At 31.6% G+C, this 24,860-nt stretch overlaps 1 protein-coding gene across 1 annotated transcript; it reads right to left on the bottom strand.

The window, feature by feature from the left end:
• Positions 1-11,051: 11,051 nt before the first annotated feature.
• Positions 11,052-24,115, bottom strand: PT11B (prenyltransferase family protein PT11b). Its single transcript, XM_003541409.4, has 13 exons — positions 23,949-24,115; positions 23,803-23,859; positions 21,215-21,492; positions 20,979-21,062; positions 20,802-20,876; positions 20,348-20,431; positions 20,158-20,247; positions 18,706-18,807; positions 18,100-18,195; positions 17,927-17,998; positions 17,746-17,841; positions 14,988-15,092; positions 11,052-11,266 (listed from the first exon to the last, which is right to left on the bottom strand). Exons 1-13 carry the CDS (start codon positions 23,998-24,000, stop codon positions 11,225-11,227), a joined length of 1,233 nt encoding a protein of 410 aa, XP_003541457.1. The 5' UTR covers positions 24,001-24,115; the 3' UTR covers positions 11,052-11,224.
• Between the last annotated feature and the right edge of the window lie 745 nt (positions 24,116-24,860).

Raw genomic sequence — 24,860 nt, 5'->3', positions numbered from 1 at the left:
ATGCACCGCATTCATTTGGAGAACAAGGTCAAAGTTCTTCAGCTGCAACAACCAACATTGAAAATACTAACATAGAACAACAACATCATCATGACGTAGGAGAACCAGTCATACTGGAAAGAAGAAATTCGTGACGTAATCGACGTCCACCACTTTGTGGGACTGGTTATCGTCTTGGTCATTAAAGTATAAAATGTTGTGATAATGGGATCAAATATGTTTAAGTACCCCTGTACCGGCATCATCAAATATGATTTGGACCCTTGCAACTATGTTTAAGTGCCCATGTTCTGCATTTTTTTTCAAATTATGTTCAACACTTTAATGATATTCGTGACACACTTTTTTCATGGTTTGAATGTCAAAGAATCTTAAAACAATTATATCGTACGCCAGTTCCATGGAATAACACCTCAAAATAGAAGCACAAAATAAAATAAAAAACTATGATTTGAATCCTTGTAACTATGGTCAAGTATCCATGTTCTGCATTTTTTGAAAATTATGTCAAACACATTAATGATATTTATGACTCATTTTTTTTATGGTTTGAACGTCAAAGAATCCAAAAAAAATTATATCATGCATCAGTTCCATGGAATAACACCTCAAAATAGAAGCACAAAATCAAAAAAATTATGATTTGAACCCTTGCAACTATGGTTAAAAACCCATGTTTTGCATTTTTTTAAAATTATGTCGAACACATTAATGATATTTGTGACTCGTTTTTTCTATGGTTTGAACGTTAAAGAATCCAAAAAAAATTATTTCGTGCACCAGTTCCATGGAATAACACCTCAAAATAGAAGCACAAAATAAAAAAAATTATGATTTGAACCCTTGCAACTATGGTTAAGTACCCATGTTCTGCATTTTTTTTAAATTATGTCGAACACATTAATGATATTTGTGACTCTTTTTTTCTATGGTTTGAACATCAAAGAATCCAAAAAAAAATTATTTTGTGCACCAGTTCCATGGAATAACACCTCAAAATAGAAGTACAAAATAAAAAAAAAACTATGATTTGGACACTTTTTCCATGGTAATAACGTCAAAAAATCCAAAAAAAATATTCGTAACACACTCTACAATTTTCACAAATCAATTTTTTTTTACTTTGAAATTATAATGGACTTCTGCTGCATCAATTATCAGGGATAAATCACAGTCGAAATTGACAACACTCGACAATTTGCACATGTCTCTAAAAAAGTAAATGTCTCGCCAATAAAACTGACATGACATGGACAACTCAATTTTTTTCACTCTGATAATTATAATGGACTTCTACTCCATCAATTACTAGAGTAAATCACAGTCAAAATTGACAACACTCGGCAATTTGCACACGTCTCTAAAAAAATAAATGTCGCACCAGTAAAACTGACATGACATGGACAACTCAATTTTTTTTTCACTCTAATAATTATAATCGACTTTTGCTCATCAATTACCAGGGATAAATCACAGTTGAAATTGACAACACTCGTCAATTTGCACACGTCTCTAAAAAAATTAATGTCGCACTAGTAAAACTGACATGATGTGGATAACTCAATTTTTTTTTCACTGAGTTGTTTTTTTCACTCTGTAATTTGCACATTATGAACCCTTGTAAATATGCTTAAGTGTTCATTTACCCGTTCATCTAAATGCACAATTAACTAGTGACTCATCCAATTATAACCAAATTCTATAAATACCACTACAACTAAAGACATTCGTAACAATTTCAAATTTTCATCTCAATCCCTACCACAATGTGTCACTTAACTACATATGTTTGTGTTTACTACGATAGCCAAATTTGCAATACTAATGAGGGCACCACCTTTGTTAGTAACAACACAAAAACTTTCATGGTCAACAAGGTCATAACCTTTACACAATTGCTTGAACTTGTTCACTAAAAACTAAACATTGACCCAGAACAACGTATCCAACATCTCCACTTTCGGTGCCCTATATTTGAGTCAGGACAACGTTATATGTACACATCTTTTATTTTGCGAGATGATGCTGATGTTTGACAAATGTTCAATATTTTTGACAACAACCCATCACTACCATTTGTGAAGTTATTTGCCATAATCTATCACAATAATAACCCACCAGGCAACCAACATGGCTCAACCTCTAATCTTGAGGACTTATCAGATGAATACGAGACTTGCTGGGTCAAAATCATGATAGTGATACTGACTCCTCTTTCGGGCCCGAAGGAAGTAACCTGTCTCCATCCCACAAACCTATATTCAAACGGGATTGGTAATCTATGGATCATTCATGTCTAAGTTATTTCTTCTTTGACAACATTTTGCATTATGAGCTGTCCATTTCATGTCAGTTTTGCAGGTGAGACATTTAAATTTTAGAGACGTGTGCAAAACTTACATGAGATGGGCAACTCATAATCTCTTTGTTTACTCTGAAATTATAATGGACGTCTGCTACATCACGTACTAGGGAAAAAGAAACATTGGATTCCAATACACATCAACGTGGTAGAATACTCATACAACTATAAATAACACAACACACACAATACAAATACACAATCTCACACAACATAATTTCACAAACCAAATTCAATCTTATTACTATGTCATTTTTGGGAGAAACAAGCAGTCAGATCATTGCTAACTCCAGATTAGCTTTCATTTTTCTAAATGGATCAATCACTCACAACCAAACTGGTGTTTATTTTCAAAGTCTCACTCCAACACCAATGCGGGTTCCTAACCATTGTTCTTTTAATACACTCAAGCGTAGAATGCACAACACCCTTCAACTAACCAACGATCAATTACTGGATAAAATCTACTACCAACAACCGTTCATAGATGCATATCAACAATATTTTTTTTCAATCTTTACAATTGAAAAATGATGATGATGTTTACACAATGTTAATGTGCAATGAGCAATACTCGTGTGTTGGCACTATAGAATTATTATGTACCATTATTAGAACACCGGATGCTATACTCAACCTGCTTCAATCAACCATCACTCCTACTCATGATGCAATTATGTATTACGACGGGAAGTGGAACATACCACGTCAAGGTGAATTTTTGGGTTACTCCTTTACTGAAACTAATCCAATAAGATTTGGCATTCCTTCGGGATGTGGCATGGAGAAATTCAAGGATTTAATCAAGCAAGTTGCACCTATAGGGGTTCCCCCCTAATGAAATTCACGGATCACAATTGGTTAGACGATTGTTCTTTCGAAAACCAGGTCATTCTAAGTATTCCGAAAATTTGTTTGAATATGAGATAACAGAATTGAAAAATGATGAAGACATGCTAAAGATGTTAGCACAATCCAATTATTGGAAACGATTCTGCACAATAAAAATTTTGGCTATTTTTAGCAAACCAGTAATTCAAATAGAAGAAGACATGTATTCTTCACAACATATTTTAGATCCTCATTAGTTTTGTTATGTTTGCGTTGTAATTGTAATTTTTAATATGTTTCATTATTGTCGAATATCATTTCAGTTACTGTAATTTGAGTATTTTGTCTATTTTATAAGACAGACGTGTCATATATTTTTTTGCGGTGTTTTTTTTACTGTATTTTAATACTACTAATTAATTTTATTATTTTTTAATTATAAGAACATACAAAAATTAACAAAACATAAATTTAACTACACAATTACATATAACATAAATAAAAAATTATACTCTAATTTTATCCAATTTTTATATTTTTCTTTATATGTATATTTTTGTTAATAAAAAAATTAATTTAATCAATATTAAAAAATTAGTAATTAAATAATTTTAAAAGTAATTAAAAATATTTTTATATAATATAATATTTAATTTAAAAAAAAAAAACACGAAGGGAAGTCGGATGCCCAAACCCAACTAAACCCAACTCTCCTAAAGGAAGCAAAACAGGTGCAGTTTGAGAAATAAATTCTCAAAGTAGTATACTTTGAAAATTTTCATGAGAGAGAAAGTGTACATTGGTAAAAAAAACTGCACTTTCTATATATAGAATAAATAAACAAACACACCCCTGCCTCATCTGAGAAGACGAGGGGGAGAGATTTATATACTAGACGTACTCCATACGCATGATTTGATTTATCTACAAATTGATACACTCCATCGTAAATCTCATGGTCAACCTTTCGAAGGAAAATAATTACGAAATAATAACAAAAGAAATAAAGAATAATGAAGTTATAATGTTGACTTATTTGAAAAAAAAAATTAACTATTGACTGATTCGAATTCTTTTCCTAACATTCTAACAAAAATTAATAACTAATACTGATAAAAAAATAACAAAATGATAATCGTAAAAAGCAATTTAATCATGCAAACAAAGAAAAAAAAACTGCAGCGCCGTAGTATTGAATATATTTCATTATCACTAAGCATATTTTTATCTTTAGGACAAAGTATTCATATTAATTTGATTGTAATTTTATGTAATAAGTAGTATTAGATGAATTCAGCAGTATGCAAATTGAGTATTATTATATTGTAGTAATCAATTTAGATCCAAGTGTTAAAAATCAAATTGAATCAAACCGGCCTGTTCAATTAATTTGAAAATCGGTGAATTAATTAGCTCATTGTTATGATTAAATAAAGAACCAAATTGATCAAATCTTATCCAACATTTCAAATCTCATGAAGTTGTTCCGTGTCTTGAAATTGGTCACGTTATCACTTCTATTTTGGAGTACATGTGGGTGGGCCAAAGGCATGCAAATATTGGGAAACCTTGGGTAGAAGTTGTTTTGTGGGGTACGCTTTGTAATTACATGAATAAATGTTGCATATCTCTAGTATTTTGTTTATTTTCTCTATTAAGTACATTGGCCATGTCTCATGCTCATGTTAATTTTCAATAACATTATTTTTTCTGTTCCAAAATAAATGTTATTTTAAGAAAAATTAATAAACTAAAGAATTGAAAACTTATTCAAAGTTCAAATTTCTTAGGAAAGTTGTAGTGACAACTCATCCCGGTATGCAAATATGGCAAAAAGGGACATTTCAAGGAGTGTCCATTATTAAATTAAGTAGTTTCGGACAACTCATCTTGATTTGCGAATATGATAGAAATCGACCATTTAATTCAAATTACTAGATGTTCTCATAGTTTCAAGCAACTTGTTAACAGATTTTGGGATTCTTGATCCGAGAGTGTTCTTATCACATGATGCTCAATAGGGAGTGATTCACCTCGTACAAGACGGACAATTTTGACCGTATCTGTTTGGGTGAAAATAAAGCTTCTGCTATTGTTGGAATGAGAGAAGTGTATATAGCCATGGATGGGGTGGCGTGTAACCCTGCGAGATGATATCTATTAATAATTTGCTAACGTATTCATACTAAAAATATAAGTGTGTTTATAAACTTCACTAATAAAATATAAATTTTATCAATACATTGCTGGAGTTAAAATAGTTGTTACTATAAAAAAATCAACTCCTAATGAAAAATATGATATGATAGAATTATTTCAAATTGACACCAAAAGTAATAAGATAACAGTTAAATTGTTAAAAGCTTTTTTGTAGGTGTGGTGTGTGACTCAAAATCACCATTGGCACAAGTGAGAAGGCTTTGAAGTGGTGTTGTCATAACTGTTTCAATTATTATAATTGAATTGGTTTTGGCACCAAAGTATAGCCTTTGTTCGTAGGACTAGCTTTTAGAGTATATATATATACTCTTGATCATGTAATGCAGAGTGAGAGTTTTAGAGATTGCAAAACAGAGGAGTTGCAGAAAATTCAAAGAGTTCATAAAGGAGGTAGTGAGCTAGGTGATTGAGGTTTTGAAAAGAGAAACAAAGAAAGATCAAAGCTAGTTGCTGCTTGTATTGAACTTTTAATTTCATGATCAGTGTCATGATGATGAGCTGCACTTTCCTGTGGATGTAGGCACATTGCCGAACCACGTAGATCTTTGGGTCTTGCTCCGTTGTGCTTGTTTGCTGTGTTTTCTTGTTTGTTTGTTTTTTTTTTTTATCTTGTGCAGGTTTAAGAGTAGCAGAACATATACAAAGAACCAACAAGTGGCGCCGTCTGTGGGGACAAGAATCAAGATCAAGAAAGATGGGAACAACAAAGTACGATATTGAGAAGTTTTTAGGGGAAAATGACTTCGGGTTATGGAGAATCAAGATGGAAGCAATCTTGATTCAACATGGCTGTGCAGAAGCTCTTAAAGGAGAAGAAAGGATGTCTGAATCTATAAGCTCAAAGGAGAAATAAGAGATGATTGATAGAGCCAGAAGTGCAATCATTTTATGCCTTGGAGATAAAGCTTTAAGAGAAGTTGCAAGAGAAAAGACAGCAGCCTCAATATGGTTGAAACTGGAGTCATTGTATATGACAAAGTCCCTTGTAAATCGGCTATGCTTGAAGCAACAATTGTACACTTTCAAGATGACAGAGTCAAGAACAGCCACTGGACAATTGGTTGATTTCAACAAGATTCTTGATGATTTGGAAAATATTGACGTAAAGCTTGAAGAGGAGGATAACGCTCTTTTGCTTCTGAACTCCTTACCAAAATCCTTTGAACATTTCAAGGATGCAATTCTTTATGGAAAAGATCAAGACATTACCCTAGAAGAAGTCCATACCTCAATAAGGACCAAGGAGATGCAAAAATAGCAGGACTCTAAATCTGAGGATAATGGTGAAAGCCTGAATATTTCAAGAGGAAGGAGTGAAAAGAAGGGAACAAGAGGAAAGAAGTCCAGATCAAGGTCAAGGGATTCAAAGAACGGCCAGAAAACAAAGTTCAAATGTTTTAATTGTCACAAAACTGGTCATTTCAAGAAAGACTACCCAGACAAGAGCAAGAAAGGATCTTTGGACTCTGCTGACATAGTAGAAGCCTCTGAAGGTTATGAGAGTGCAAGTGTTTTAGTAGCTTCTAATACCAAAACACAAACAGAATGGATTATGGATTCTGGATGCTCATATCACAACAGCCCGAGAAAGGACTATTTTGAGACCTTGGAACTAAAACCAGCAAGAGTTGTACTGCTAGGAGACAACTACCCCTGCAAGGTACAAGGCATTGGAACTGTGAGATTGAAGATGTTTGATAACAGAGAGTATCTACTGAAAAATGTAAGGTACATTCCAAAACTCAAAAGAAATCTTATTTCCATAAACATGTTTGATGATCTAGGATATTCAACTAGAATTTTAAATGGTGTTCTTAAGATTTCAAATGGATCCTTAGTCATAGCTAAGGGTAACAAGAATAAAAGTAATGGCTTGTATATTCTTGAAGGTTCCACTATTGTTGGACATGCATCGGTAGCTAGTAATACATTGACTGAAAAGACAAAACTCTGGCATTTGAGATTAGGTCATGTTAGTGAAAGAGGATTACATGAACTTGAGAAACAAAATCTGCTAGGTGGTGATAAACTAGATAAACTTGAATTTTGTGATCATTGTGTGCTTGGTAAATCACATAGAATAAGCTTTGGCATGGGTATTCATGTTTCATCTAGGCCTTTTGAGTATGTGCATTCAGATTTATGAGGACCATCTAGAGTGAAAACTCATGGTGGAAGCTCATACTTTCTCACCATCATAGATGATTTCTCAAGAAGAGTATGGTTGTATGCTTTGAAAAATAAGTTAGAAGCTTTTCAAAAATTCAGAGAATGGCATACTCTTGTTGGAAATCAACTTGGTACAAAATTAAAAGTTTTAAGGACTAACAATGGCCTGGAGTTTGTTTCAGAGCAGTTCAACGAGTTTTTCAGGAAAATAGGCATCAAAAGGCATAAAACAGTCCCTCACACTCCACAACAGAATGGTTTGGCAGAAAGAATGAATAGGACCATTTTGGAAAGAGTGAGGTGCATGCTTCTAAGTGCAGGACTGCCAAAGACCTTTTGGGGAGAAGCTGCAAACACAACAACATATTTGATTAATAGATGCCCTTCACCAGCCTTAGGTTTCAAGACACCAATGGAAGCTTGGAGTGGTGAACCACCTGATTATTCATGATTAAAGGTGTTTGGATCACTGGCCTTTGCTCATGTTAAACAAGGAAAACTGGATGCAAGGGTTGTAAAGTGTGTGTTCATTGGCTATCCTGAAGGAGTTAAAGGGTACAAGCTGTGGAAATTGGAACCTGGTGAGACAAGATGCATCATCAGCAGGAATGTAACCTTTGATGAGAGCAGAATGGCAATACTAAATAAGGAGCAGAAGGATAACAAATCAAGAGGTGAGAGTACCAATTTTGAGGTGGAGCATTCTGAGATTTTAGATCATGGTAGTGGAGATGCTATTAATCTCACTGATCAAGGAGAAGCTGGAGATAATGAAGAGTTGGCTACTTAGCATGACTTGTCCAATTATCAATTGACTAGAGATAGAGAAAAAAGGGTGATAAAGCCCATAAAGAGGTATGGTCATGCTGATATTATCTGGTATGCCTTGAGTGTTGTTGAGGAGATTCAAAATTCATAACCAAAGACCTAGAGGGAAGCAATTAAAAGTGAAGACAGCCAGCTGTGGCTTCAGGCAATGAGTGAAGAAATGGAATCTTTGAGAAACAACAAGACCTGGATACTTGTGGATCAACCCAAGAAGCAAAAGGTTGTTGGATGTAAGTGGATTTTCAAGAAGAAAGAAGGCATTCCAGGAATAGAAAGGCCTAGATTCAAGGCAAGATTGGTAGCAAAAGGCTTTACACAGGTTGAAGGAATTGATTACAATGAGATTTTTCACCAGTTGTGAAGCATTGTTCAATTAGAATCATACTTGGTCTGGTAAATCAGTATGATTTGGAACTTGAACAGCTAGATGTTAAAACAACTTTTCTCCATGGAAATTTGAAGGAAACCATTTACATGAACTAGCCTGAAGGTTTTAAAGAAGGGGAGAACAAGGTGTGCTTGCTGAAAAAATCTTTGTATAGACTGAAGCAAAGCCCTTGAATGTGGTACCTGAAATTTGATGAGTTCTTGATTAGATATGGCTTCATTAGAAACATATATGACAACTGTGTATATATCCTGAAAAATAGGAAAGTGTGTGTTCTTTACCTTCTCTTGTATGTGGATGACATCCTCATAGCAAGTGCTAATAAGGAAGAGATTAGGAAACTCAAAGAAAGCTTGAACATAGAATTTGAGATGAAAGATCTAGGATCAACTAGAAGAATACTCGGGATTGATATTCATAGGGATAAAGCAAAGGGTGAACTATTTCTGTCCCAAAGAAATTACCTCAAGAAAGTGGTGGAAAGGTTTTGGATGCATCAAAGCAAACCTGTTAGCACACCACTTGGTCATCATACAAAGCTATCTGTTACTCAAGCACCAGAAACGGCTGAAGAAAGTTCTAAAATGGATCAAACACCCTATGCTAGTGGTGTTGGAAGCATAATGTATGGAATGGTTTGCAGTAGACCTGACTTGGCTCATGCTGTAAGTATTATAAGCAGATTCATGGGAGATCCTGGCAGTGCACATTGGGAAGCAATGAAGTGGACACTAAGGTATCTAAATGGATCTTTGAAAGCTGGATTAAGGTACAAGCAAACAGCACATGAGGCAGCAATCACAGGCTATGTAGATGCAGATTTTGCAGGAAATATAGACACAAGGAAATCCTTAACATGATATGTGTTTACTTTATTTGGTACAACAATCAGTTGGATAGCAAATCAATAATCAGTTGTTGCTCTTTCAACAACTGAAGCAGAATACATGGCCCTAGCTGAAGGAGTGAAGGAAACAATCTGGCTTAAAGGTATGATTAATGAACTTGGAATAGCACAAGCTTGTGTCACAATTCACTGTGACAGTCAAAGTGCCATTCACTTAGCAAATCACCAAATGTACCATGAGAGGACAAAGCACATAGATGTGAAACTACACTTCATCAGAGATGTGATTGAATCTGAGAAGGTGAAGGTGGAGAAGGTTTCAACATAAGAAAACCCGACTGATATGTTCACAAAGTCCCTCTCTAGTGTCAAGTTTTCAAGTATTGCCTGGACTTGATCAATTTCGAAGATGCCTAAAGCAGATTGGTAGGAGTGCAGCCTTGAATCACAAGGTAGAGACTTGCTGATTTGGAGTCAAGGTGGAGATTTGTGGTGTGTGACTCAAAATCACCATTGGCACAAGTGAGAAGACTTTAAAGTGGTGTTGTCATAATTGTTTCAGTTATTATAACTGAATTGGTTTTGGCACCAAAGTATAGCTTTTGTTCCTAGGACTAGCTTTTAGAGTGTATATATATACTCTTGATCATGTAATGCAGAGTAAGAGTTTTAGAGACTGCAAAACAGAGGAGTTGCAGAAAATTCAGAGAGTTCATAAAGAAGATAGTGAGCTAGGTGATTAAGAGAGGTTTTGAAAAGAGAAACCAAGAAAGATCAAAGCTAGCTGCTGCTTGTATTGAACTTGTAATTTCATGATCAATGTGATGATGATGAGCTACACTTTCCCGTGGATGTAAGCACATTGCCAAACCACGTAGATCTTTGGATCTTGCTCTGCTGTGCTTGTTTGCTGTGTTTTCTTGTTTGTTTGTTTTTTTTATCTTGTGCAAGTTTAAGAGTAACAAAACTTATACAAAGAATCAACAATAGGGTTAACTATTTCGAACTTGAAAAGAAAGTTTTAATAGTAGATTTGAATATAAACTTGATTTTGAGGGAAATGTGCTTAATTGTTCATACTTGATATGAATGGTTTTATCCTGTGTTTTATAAAATCGGAAATGCTAATTTGCATGAAAATGATTTTCGTATAATTAGCACGACCGTGTATTTTATTAAAGAAATCATTTAAGAGTTTGTGCCTTTCGTGAACTCTATTTCATATGTGCCTTTCGTATAATTGACCTCTATCTCATGCTATGCAACACAAACAAACACAAAATTAATATCACTATTCTCTTTCCTAAAGAACTAATTTTTAACTCAAATTCTGGTATAGCAGTTTGCTTCTATTTTCTTGTTCCACATATTAAAGATTTGACAATAGAGGTCAATCTTAGTTTGGATATGCATAAAGCCTTCACACATTTAAATAAATATCTTAATAATACAAGAACTGATATCCAGGGAACACATATCGCTGTAGTTTTTTCTATTTTAATAAAGTTTAGATGCAAAACATATCCATTTTATTCTGATGTATGTGTCACGAGGACGGTTTTAACCTTCAACGTCATCCTTATCTGATTAAAGGCATGAGGAGGTATGCTACGGACAACAACTGCAAAAAGAAACAAGACATCAATACAAGATTAGGTTCCACTTAATTTGTATGAAAAAAGTCAAAGAATTTATATATATATATATATATATATATATATATATATATATATATATATATATATAAATTTAAAATACGTCGCATCCCAATATGTCCTTCACTTTTCTAACGTTGTCGAATTTTTTCATCAAAGGATAAAATTAGATCGACATTGTTATTCATAAAGAAAAGAGAATGTGAATCATGACCTCTTGTGCTTTAAGATCTTAAATGTCAAAATATAAAATATGAATGTTTTGATGAAAGCAAAGCCAACCAATGACACATCGATAAAGGAAAAAAGGCCAAGGCAATTATAAGGAAAGCTTATTGAAGACTAAGATGAAGAATGAATAACAAGTAAAAGGCTGTAACACGCAAAAATAATAATGAGTTAGGAATTTATTAATACTTAAAATAAAATACATAGAAACAGTATAGTAAATATTACTGATTAAAATGATTATTAGAAGAAAAATATTACTGATTAAAATAAAACATTAGATTTCTATTATAAATACAATGTAAAGTAAAATAAAAAGTATAGTAAAAAGAAAAGATACAAAAAAAGATATCGAAGGCTATATTTTTATATTATAAAAATGGGTGGCAGGTGTTTAAAGCTTCCAAGGGAAGCAATTGTTTTTATAAGCTTTCAGATTGTGCGTCCACCTCACCAATCTCGATTATTGGCCTCATGAACTCCTGGATTATTGGTCTCATGAACTCCATAGGAAGCCTGTGAGTAAATAATAGGAATCGTAACAAGTCCCCAATGGTCCAAGATGAGTATCATGTGTTAAGGGATATGGGGGCTATGAAGATCGCTCATGATAGGGAAACCACAGACCATAGAGCACGGGTACAAATAGAATATTCAGCAGAGGTGCAAGCACATCATACCAAGGTGCAGATTAAGGAAAAGCCCAAAAGAAGAATCATGAGGCCACTTTACCTTCGAGATTATGCTTAAGGGTAGAAAAGGGATTTAGTAGAAATCCTTATTGTGTGATGATGCTGTTAGAGCAGGGGACAAGCTTAACGGAATTGATTCTGTGATATTCCTCTTGCACAAAAAGATAAGAATTCTGTTATTAGAGGATAGTATAAATAAGTATGTAAATAAGTCATAATCATGAATGAAAATATCCCTTGCCTTACTATTTTCTCTTCTCTTCTCTTCTATGGAGGCCTTGGTCCTCGAAAACAGCTAGCTCGATCTTTATCCCTAACATTGGTGCTCTCGTTGAGAGTCGAACTCAAGACCTCCCGCTTAGTACGAAACTAAGCGCATGGCTGGATTGTTATGTCCCCTCCCGGTACCGTCACGGTCGTGGGAGGACCTTTCTCTCGATTTTATCACGGGCTTGCCGGTGTACCAAGGTCACACAGTCATCCTCGTCGTTGTGAATAGGTTCTCGAAAGGGGTTCATCTGGGTATGCTACCCACAGCTCACACAGCGTTAGCAGTAGCTTCGTTATTTGTCAACATCGTCGTCAAGCTTCACGGCATTCCCCGGAGTTTGGTGTCTGATCGGGACCCCCTCTTCATTAGTAGATTCTGGCAAGAACTTTTCCGGCGCAGTGGCACTCAACTCCGGATGAGCACCGCCTATCACCCCCAAAGTGATGGCCAAACGGAGGTGCTCAATAGGACTATTGAGCAATACCTGAGAAGCTTCGTTCACCGGCGACCAAGCTCATGGGGAAAGTACCTTCCTTGGGCAGAGTGGTCACACAATACGTCCTGGAATTCCGCCACCAGGACCACTCCTTACGAGCTCACTTTCGGCAAGAAGCCGTTCAATTTCCCTGAGTACATCGCAGGGTCCTCTACTGTGGATGTCGTGGATAATTTGCTGCAGGACCGAGATGAGACCTTCCAAATGGTTCGTAGAAAGCTCTTGAAAGCCCAAAGTCGCATGAAGGAACAGGCAGACCGTCGCCGAAGCGACGTAAACTACAATTCTGGTGATTGGGTTTGGCTCAAATTGCGACCCCATAGATAGACCTCGGCCAAAGGCTCTCAGAGTTCTTCTGGTAAACTAGCAAGGAGGTACTATGGACCCTTCCGGGTTATCGAAGCCATCGGCAAAGTAGCTCATCACCTGCAACTTCCACCAGATACGAAAATTCATGAGGTCTTCCATTATTCTCTTCTCAAACCATTCCGTGGTCAACTGGAGACCACCTCTCCCGCGCCTTTACCAGACCAATTTCACAATGATCAACCTATTATCACTCCGGCAGCAATTGTGGATTATCGCAGAACCCCTTCGGACGCTTGGGAAGTCTTGGTTCAATGGCATGGCTTATCCCCAGATGATACATCTTGGGAGGATTGGTCCACTCTTTGCCATGACTATCACCTTGAGGACAAGGTGATTTCCCAAGGGCCGCGAGATGATAGGGAAACCACAGACCACAGAGCAGGGGTACAAATAGAATATTCAGCAGAGGTGCAAGCAGATCATACCAAGGTGCAGATTGAGGAAAAGCCCAAAAGAAGAATCATGAGGCCAACTTACCTTTGAGATTATGCTTAAGGGTAGAAAAGGGATTTAGTAGAAATCCTTATTGTGTGATGATGCTATTAGAGCAGGGGACAAGCTTAACGGAATTGATTCTGTGATATTCCTCTTGCACAAAAAGATAAGAATTCTGTTATTAGAGGATAGTATAAATAAGTATGTAAATAAGCCAGAATCATGAATGAAAATATCCCTTGCCTTACTATTTCCTCTTCTCTTCTCTTCTATGGAGGCCCTGGTCCTCGAAACCAGCTAGCTTGATCTTTATCCCTAACAGCTCATGTGGTGGTGAAAATTTTCATGGAGTCAAGTATGCATTTCCTTGCATGATATTATTATCATTATTGCAAAGTTATACCTTTTTGTGGAATATTTCTTTGGTCATACTTGATTGTTGAAATTTAATGGTTGTACATAGGATATTCTCTGTGGCTTGAATGTGGTTGCTACTTGGTTTTTTAATATTTAAGTATATTATATTTGATAAGCTTGCATTTGCATTATGACATGTGGTTGTGATTGTCACGACCTTGAAGATCATGTTCACAGGAATATATGATTAGGCAAGATGGATCTTTCTCTATGAACATCGAAGTTTATACACGAATGCAAAGACTTGACTTTTCTTTTCCTTCCTTTGATCTTTTTTGTTAATGTTGACCCGCTTAAGTGTTTACGATTTTTTTGTATTTGCAAAAATTGCATACAGATGTATAGTTGTTTGTAAGTGTTATATCTAAAAGGTTTGTGTGTTGATAGCATGTTGTAGTGTCATAAGTAACACAGTTTCATTCAAATAATTTTGTAATATATGGATGTATTATCTCAGAGTTGTAAGTTATCTTTAGCTTTTATTTTTGAAATGTGAAAAAGTTCACAAGTATTATTTATAAAAAAAAAAGCTAAATTAATTTTTTAAAAATAAACTAAAATAAAAGCTTCCACTTATCAGTTATCTAGTTGACATGTAGTGATAACGGGCCATTACAATTTACCCTCATGTTTTTGTATTTGAATTGGAAAATGGAAATCAACAGAAATAACTACCTTATTTCACAAAACACGGGAAAAATAAACATAAAACTATTTCTTTTAAATAATAATCTTGATATTCAACTCCTAAAATGAAAAATAGTATTTAATAGGATTACCTTCCAAATCAACATATAGAAGGATCTTATGGAAACTTTGTTTGTCAAATCTACATATTTGGCCTGATACCAAAGAACGGAAGCAAGAGCAGCATGTCCCAGACCCTAAAACATTGGCAATCAATTCAAACATTGTTGTAAAGTTTAAACAATTTCATATCATGTATATCGATCCATAAAACAATAGACCTATGATTTGTCCTAAATGAGTATCTCCTTTAAAGATCATCTTGTACCCTTTGCAATACTATCAAGATTATAAAGTTGGAATAATCTATGCAATACAGACATATCTCCTAGGGAAATATTTATTCATTTAATTATAAATATCTACCATATTATCAGGCGACAATTAATATTAAACAAAATAGTCTACTACACTCTGGTAAACTATACAGAGAGGTCAAGGGGAGAAAGAATATGTGTACTCTTTGTCAATATTTTTCGGCTTATAGCATAAGGCCTTGGTTGGGATAATTTATTTTTGAAAATTTTGGTTTTGTTTTCTTATCAATAATATAGTCTATAGTCTCACTTGTCGGGTGGTAATTGTTCATGTCAGATTCACTAGTTTAAGGATTCGATTTAAATATGTTTTTAGGTCAATTGGAAAATTTTATTTTTGGGTCTCTAATAATTTTTTTTCTTTATATTAAGTCCTTAATAAAGTAAAAAATTTGTGCTGAGTGTTTGTTATTTTGTTTAAGTCTTTCTAATATATTCATTTTTTCTTTTGGTTCCTCATAAATTAGAAAATTTTGTTTTGAGTCTATATCAAATATTTTTTGAAGGGACTGATACAAAACGAAGAAAATTTTATAAGGATCAAAATAAAAAAATAGATATATTAGAAGGACTAAACAAAATAAGAAGGATGAAAAATAAAATTTTTATTTATTAGAGACTCAACACAAGAAAAAATAATTTATTAGGATTCCAAACAAAATTTGATAATTTTTCAAGAACTCAAAACATATTTAATTCTAAAGATTTTATTGTAGGAATAGTAGGAAAAACAAATAAAATAGTTATAATAATAAATATTACACTAATATATTGAAATGAATGATGTGTCACAAATGATAAAAAAATATTTTTTATAATATTAATAATAGACCTCTAATCAAGGCCAACCTTGGACCTTGATTGGAGAGATGATGACCCTAGACTCATGAATTAAAGGGACCCAAAATTTTTAGAAAAATATAAAGGTATATTATAGAAAGATTTATATTATTTTCATAAATGAATTAAAATTATTGTTTAATTTTATATCTCTTTTTATTTAAATTAAAATATGATATATGATTAAAAAGTATCATTCTTTTATTTGTTGATTTATTTTTTTCTAATGATTTTATTCATAAATCAATGCTAAATAAATTTCTAGTTAATTGTGACATATTAACATGTAATAGACCTTTAATAACAGACGTGTTTGCTTTTTTTTCCCATAGGATAAAAAACACAAACTTAAACTTTAATTATAAAGGAATAAAACTAAAAGTTAGAAATATCAATAACGAACATAAATATACATAAGTTTTAATCTAAAATAATGATAGTTTGTAGATAATAGATGGCAGGGATAGAGAAAAGCACTTTTTAGGAGCCAAATATAATATAAATTATAATTTTAAAATTAATATATTAAATTTAATCCACAACTAAAATAATCACAATAATTGATCACATATCATAAAAATCATATCATTTTTATATAAATTAAACAAAAAATACAAGGCTATAGAATTGCATTTGGAGAAAAGATATTTAGTTTATAAAATTTATAATAACAATTCCAATGATAGAAAATATTTATATTATTTAGATGTCATGCTTAAATTTTTTTTAAGTATAACTGACTCTCCATTTTTATTAAAAGGAAATTTATTTTTAACTTAAAAATAACATATTCTCTTCTTCAAACGATGGAATAACAATTCTTTATTTTTTTATTAATTAAAACATTTAGGAAAAAAAATAAAGACTTTAAAAATGATTGAAAATGATGGTTGTATATTTGTTTGGAGGTGTATCATCTTCAGTGATAAGAGAAAAAATGAAGAGGAGAGAGAACGAGAAAATATAAAGTCTAATACAAAATTTGATGAAAAAGGAAGATAAAGAAAGAAAGAAAAAAAATGAAAAGTTATGAAAAACAAGATTTTATAATATCATTATAGAAAAAATTATGTATACATATTGTGTATTTTTTTTTATAAAGGTGTCTTTATGTATAAATGTTTGCGTATGAATTTTTTTTAATGTGTAAATTAAATGATAGATGATAACATGAGTAAATTGAATGAAAAATGTTATATCTTTTTTTGAGATTTATTAAAATCATGTTATTCACTTAATGTAATAAAATTAAATTATTTTAAAGAAATTACGTATGTATTTAGGGTTTAGGTAATATATATTTCTATTTTTTTAATATTTACATATAATAAGGGCTTTTCTTTAATTATTTTACTCTGGGTTTCTAAAATGTCAGGAGCCCTGCCTTTATTCCTTGTTAGACAAAGATATAATTCATTATATTTAAGGAAAAAAATAAACTTAAAGGTAATATAAGTGTCTCCAAATTACTTACTATACAACCAAGAAATTATAAGACATTTGTTTTATATTTTAACAATTGCTAATCAAAATCAAACTCCAATTGTTGGGTGCAAAACGAATAACTCCCTAAGGGAAAGAAGGATATACACCTATATATAATTGCAACCTATACATGTAATAAGCATATTACCGTGACAATTTTAATCCAAAGGCAAGAAGATGTTGCTCCTGCCAAGAGGGCAACTCCAAAGGCCATTTCAAAAAGTGAAACACAAATCCAGAATACCTGACAATGATTAGTCAGGAACAACCAAAGGTCATGCAAGAAGGCACAAGCAATTTTGTTAAGATGTTGCATTTGAAACACATACCCGTTTTTGACCTAAACGTGCTGAAAAAGAATGGATGCCATATTTCTTATCTCCTTCAATGTCAGGTATGTCCTATATAAATCCAATAAAAGGTTTTACATTAGGTGGACATATTGAACCCAAAGCTTGATTCTAGAAACAAACATATGTTCTGAGAAACTAGAGGCCTTTACCTTGAACAATGCTATGCCTACACTGTAGAAGCTCATGAATACAATAACAAAAACCAGTGATCTCGGAAAGACAAATGGTCTCTTCAACACAATAGTCTGGACATTGTTACATGAATTAGTTAGAAATTAAAAAAAAAAAAAAGTATTTAGCTTCCTTTCATCTTTATTATTTTTATTAATAACATCGGAAGGGTTGTTAGAGAATATAGCATTCTTAGGATTATGTGGTGAAAATATGTTAGTACATACAAAAGATGGTATTTGTTTGATGGTTTATGACTTAAATGTAATTGTATGTAATTATTTATTGATAATTAATTACAGGCTCTATTATTTAGGTGAGATAGTCATACTTGGCATAATTATCTTTCAATATAAATGTACATATCAAACTAGCCAAATTAAAGTGAGTTCATTTTATCTCTTCATTTATTTTCAACTTTCTTACTCATATCCCATCATGATTCATTCTGAATTCAAATAGTTAAATCCAACCTAAAAAACTTGGGATGAGCATTATTATTCTTGTTATACGCATACAAGGTAATACAATATATATATATATATATATATATATATATAGCATAATTAGCTATAGAATAAAACCTGCATGTGAAGGAAAAATGTAATTGGAAATATAATTGTCAAAGTAAGAAAAGTGCACATTGCTGCAAGTAGTGGATGTCTCTTCCATCTCAACAACGGTACCTGAAAAGTTTCAAAACAACGCTATCACCATCAAACAATATTTTTCAAAATGAGCTTTTCTTTTAATTAGTGTTCATGTTTGAAAATATTCATATATGTCCATCTAATAACTTAGTTTTAATTTGAATAGCCAATTTTAATTAGTAGAAGCACGTTTGGGAAAATTTAAATTTCTCAATTTCAGTTGTTTTTTGTTTTTATAGAAAATAAGGTGTTTAGATTATCCTAATTATAAAAAAAGCATCAACACAATAGGAGGATTATATCTCTCTCTTACATATAGTCCTCATTTAATAATTATAATAGTTAATGGTAAAATTTGAAAATTTAAATAACATCAATTATATCAAAGGATATTATCATATTAATTTTAATATTTATTTTTAGGATTAAATAAATTTTGATCTCTATAAATATGCGATTTTTTTATTTCAATCCTATAAAAAAAATTTACACTTTTTGTTCCTACCTTATTTTCGTCAACAATTTTAGTCCCTAACATTAATTTGGGACAACTAAGTGTTGATGTGTGCACTAAATAGCATGTCAACCTATCATGCGACATCTTGTGTCACTTGGGAGTTGGGATTTACATGGTAGTCACATGAAATTTTTTTTCTTTCTTTTAATGTGTTTTTATTAAATTTTTTAATCAATATTAATATTTTGATGATGATAAAATGGCACTTCAGTTAAACTATTTTTAAATTTAATCATTAAAATTTTACTACTGAAAATTTTTTTCTTTCGTAAAAAAATTAAAAATTATCATTATTATCCCATTATAAACAGAAAATATTTCAAATAATTTCAAAAATAAATACTGATTAAAATTATCTTTTTGTATATTCTTTAGTTGTTTAGAATATTAATTAAAATATGAATTAAGAAATTTATAATTTTTAAATAGTTCTAAAATAATGTTTGTTTTTATATTTATTTTCACAAATTTATATTACATTTTTAAACTTATGAAAACTAATTAATAATAAATCTAAGAGTTAAATAGTTTATTGATCCTTATAAATTAATATGAAAACTTTATCTTGTCATGAGTGTTCTAAATGAAAATTTGGAGAGGTCAAGTTCATCGAGTAGTCTAGGATCCCACGATGTTATTTATTCGATAAAAAACTCGGTTGTTTCATTTCCTTAATCTAGTTTATATTATTATGGATCTACTATAAGCAGCTTTATCATGACCAATTGAACCAATAACTCCTAGGTCCCATAATAGCAAATCCAACTATTGCACCATGGCTTCCCTCCATAACCTTTACACACATAATTCTATCTTAAAACATTGTTCAAGGGACAAAGGAAGTTTAGATGCAATCTAAAATAACTCACGTTGATTGAATAAGCGGTCCATAGTGAAAAACACATTACAAGACTCCAAATCAGTGGCCAAGAACCTATAATCCAGCCAAGCCAAAAACTCTGCAAATTAAAGAGAATAAAACAATAAGCCTCCTTCTACTTTGTCAATGAAGTTCATCTTGAAAAATATTGTCGTAAAATGGATGGTTTTATATGGCACCAAAATTAAAGATGATCCAGCAATAATAACACCAGTTCTAAAGGATAATTGTCCAGATGCCAATGGAAGATATGGTTTATTTATCTGCAATAAAACATGTAATATAGATTAGTATAAGGCACTTCCTCCAAAAAGTATGTAAGCTATAAAATGTATGTTTTTTCCACCATATCAAAGGATATAATAATTAATTAGACTTGATAAACCAAAATATAAAAAGTAACTTGGTAGTCAAAATCGTATGAACTGTTTAAAATTTGCAAATGAATAAATACTCATGTATAACTATGGTCTTTGCATGTTTATGAATATTCAACTTTAGATAAGCCCTACAACAATTATGTCATTTTTAATTTTTTAAAAGGAATAATACAAAAGTCGATCCAAAAGGCATAAAAAGGAAATTTATTATTATACCATATTATATATTTATTTATAATTTTAAGTTTCATACCTTGTCTATTTCAATGTCAGACAACTGATTCAGTCCATTAATATAAACATCCAAAAACGTGTAAGGTACCAAGGCCTGAAACGTTTTAAAAACTAAAAAAGTATTAATTAACGAAGTTAATTAAAGGGTGGTTTACAGTTTACTATTTAAAGAGAAACAACATATTTGGAGTCTTGCCTGTAACAAACCAATAATAAACAATGGAGATATATCTGATAGTTTCTGCACGGCAATGAGACTTGCACAAATTGTGCTTAACATCTGGCGAAAAACCAATAAAATTGACTCATTTAAAACATTAAACATGTTATTGTCGTCCAAAATAGTGTTGCATACAAATGAATTGAATTAAATATTAACTATAACATTTGATGAATATTTATGAGCATAATACTAGAAAAGTTTGAACTTACTCGGCCAATCATTACGTAAGGGTAGCAAAACAAATAAAAAGCTGCCAAGAAATTTTTTACAGAGTCCAACATGTTTTTGGAATTAGAAGTTGGAAGTCCAGAATCAAAAGATGGTTTAGAGGTTGCTTTCACGACATATTTTTTGTTCCATTCTTGATATGCAGACCCTCCTTCAATACATTTGTAATGATGATTCAAACTAGATTGTTGGAACCTCAAAAGATTGTATTCCATTTGAATTTTCCTTTTGTTTTGCGAAGCTTTTGATGGACAAGAACCTAGAACATCAAATTTGGATGTACTATTAGTGGTCATGCGCACAACAAAGAGTAGATTTTTGTTTCGAAATTATTACAACCAAGATCACGATGAGATGATGAATCGAGAAAGAATAATCAATTTAAAAATTGAAAAAAAATTCACTACCAAAATTTATATTTTAAGAGAATGTTAACAAAATTTGATAATATTTTTCTCTTAAGAAAATTTGATAATATTAAAAAATTTGTTTTAAAAATTAGAGTCAAATTCTAGAGTCATTTACGCATAAGAAAGTATATTAGTAGGTATAAGTACCATTTGTTATACAAGCATCTCTAATTGATCGTGAAAGACTTAACAACTTAGAAAATATTTATGTTACCCTGCTAACTAGAAAAACAAATAGTTTTCTAACATAAAATGAACATAATATATTAACATAAAATTAATTTTCTAACACTTCATTTTCATTTTAATTATATTATTTAAATTCTTCAGACATTATATAATTTTTATGTGAAATTAAATAAATATCCATGTAAGATCCCTTATTGAAAATGTTTGTTATAAAAAGGTCTCTAATTGGTCATGCAAGACTTAAAAACTTTGAAAATATTTATATTATCCCATTAACAAGAAAAAGAATTTGATTTTGACTTTTCCTATTTTTTGTTTATTATATTTTTTATTTTGTGATATATAGATAGTAAAAAAATGATTTTTTTTAATAATTTTTTTCTTTTGATGGGTCCAATTATTGCTTCTATGTATCCTTAGGTACTTGAAAAGTCACAGTTTTGACAATATATATACTATTGTTGGTTGGTTAACATGAAATTTTTTTTTTCTTTTAAAAGATATTTTTAGAAAGGTTGACTTTAATTTTGAAAGGAATTTTCATTTGAAGGTTTTTAAAAAAAGGAAAAAGGAAAAATGAAAATTAGTTTTGAAAATAGAGTGTATGTTTGGTTTACGTTTGCAAACATAAATTTGAATTAAAAGTAAGTTGTAAAGTCAAATGTGATTTAAAAAAATGAGTTTAATATAATGGGATTTATGTTTGGGTATTTTTTGTTCAAAAGGATGATGATAGATTCGTTTTTTTTAATAATAATAATTAACAGAACTTTTATTTGATGTTGTTGTTAAATTAATACTGGCAATGACAAATGAACTTTGAAAAGCAACCTATATGATGCTTCCAACTGAAACTTAGTTTTTGGTGAAACTTTGATGAAAAATGACTTTTAGAGGCTCCCAAAGATGATATAAAACTGATTTTAAAGGTTCAAAATTATTTTGGAGGAGGCCAACTGGCTATTCAAACATTCTCTAACTTTGATTTTGAAAAAAAAAAGTTTTAAATTAAGAAAAATAATCCCACTTGTATAAATTATGCTAACAAATTTCTTTTTAATAAACCCTTAACATCCAAATGGCATTAAAGATAATAATCACAAATGAACTAGAAGCACAAAATTCTATTTAACAAGAAAAATGAATAAATATTCATATTGTGTAAACGGGGGATGAAGCATACACAAATTCCTATATACTTTCTAACTTTTATTTTAATCATTATAACACTGATTAACCTTTTATATAGTTCAAAATTGGTCACTTAATCTTAATTTCCATTTCTTGATGCATATTTTATGATTTTTATTTTCCTATTTTTTTTAAAAAAATTATTTACCCTTTGTTTTTTTTATTATTAAGGAAAAAAAGAGGCCCATAGTCTTATCCTCAGTAGTTTCCAGATATTCAAAGCCCAACCTACATAAAATAACAATTTACTACTAAGAAACAATCAAAATTGGAGTTGACTGATGCCCTAATTAATTCAATCTTATCATAAGAGATCATTTAAGAGATATAATTTTTGAAGAGTGGAGATAAAAAAAAAAGTCTTTATTTTGAGTTAATATATCTTATAATTTATCAATTTTTAAAGTATATAAAATAATATATTAACATAAATTAATGTTCTAATACTTTGTTGTTTTTAATTTTATTTTAACAAAGTTCTTTAAATAAGAAAATTAGCATCGAGTCCTTTGAACTTAGAAACCTCCAAAGCCAAGGAAGACACGGGTTCAACATCCATTGACGTAGAAGGTGAAAAGCAGTTTTGGATACCGAATATATTTTCAACCTTTTCTATTAGTTCGTTTTCTTACTGTGATCGAGAAAAGTAATTCTTTACTTTATCACATTTCAAAGTGAACATGCAATCTATCATTACCATATCAATGTCAATATTTGCAAAAAGTAATGATAATAAAGGTTCATTAAAGGAGTAGGGAGAATATGCATGTGTGACATACCTGGATAGTTAATATTGCTGGTGGAATGTTTCCTGCGCCAGAGATTTCCTCCTACAACTATATCATGGTTCCTCTAATTAATATTAGTCAGCAAATATGTTGTAATGAAAAAATGTACCAAATTAAACTACGATATCCAGGTATACCATTTGTGAGTGAACAGGAATTAGGCGAAGACATAACAAGCCCTCCATACATTGAAACGGAACTCACTAACAACACAAAGTACTCTATAAAACAAATAAAGAAAACACACCCCTATATATAGCGGAGACGAGAGGAATGGGATATTTTAATTTATAGACTTAGACTTGACAAAAATTGAGTTTTTATTTTATTTTAGGAGAGATAAAATTTCTTAGATATTTAGAAATTGATACACATAGCATTTGGTCAAGTTTTCCAAGGAAAGTAATCGCAATATAAATATATAATCAAATAAAGTATGACAGTCTTTGGTGCATATAAAGAATATTTGTCTTTGCAGTACTGAATAAGTAAAACAAAATACTTAAATATTTTTTTGATTTAAATATATTTTTAATTCTTAAATATATATTTTTTATGTTTGATTTTTGATAATATTTTCTTTCGGATAGAATTCTTAATATTTCAGAAATTTTGACTTAAATATAGTCTGTAATCCTTAATATCCAGCCACGCATTACGCATGGAATTTTTTTATAAAAAAAAAGTACAAATGACCCCGCCTGCTAGGACCCACCTTTTCCCTAACATTCTTGTTCCCTCAAACTTGAGCTAAACCCTTTTCTTTTTCTTTTTTTTTTCCGATAATCTTCCCCTGTCAAAATCCCTCACCATCTTCAATAGCTCCAAAATGGACTTGCGTAACCACTGGTTAAAAGCTAGGACCATTTACCAAAAATCTGTACCGACTAGATTTGGGCATTCGCTGGCATCGTTCTCAGCAAAAGGAGCATTTCTAGGATGAGGATCGTATTTCGGCATCTTCCAAACTTTGTTTTGAGGATGCTTCGTCGTTGGCCAATTCAATTTGCTTCCAAAGCTAGTATATAAAGTACGGATACTCCAGTTTT

This window comes from Glycine max, chromosome 13 (genome assembly GCF_000004515.6).
Source record: "Glycine max cultivar Williams 82 chromosome 13, Glycine_max_v4.0, whole genome shotgun sequence".
Classification (NCBI taxonomy): Eukaryota; Viridiplantae; Streptophyta; class Magnoliopsida; order Fabales; family Fabaceae; genus Glycine; species Glycine max.
This window is presented reverse-complemented; position numbering and strand designations above follow the sequence as displayed.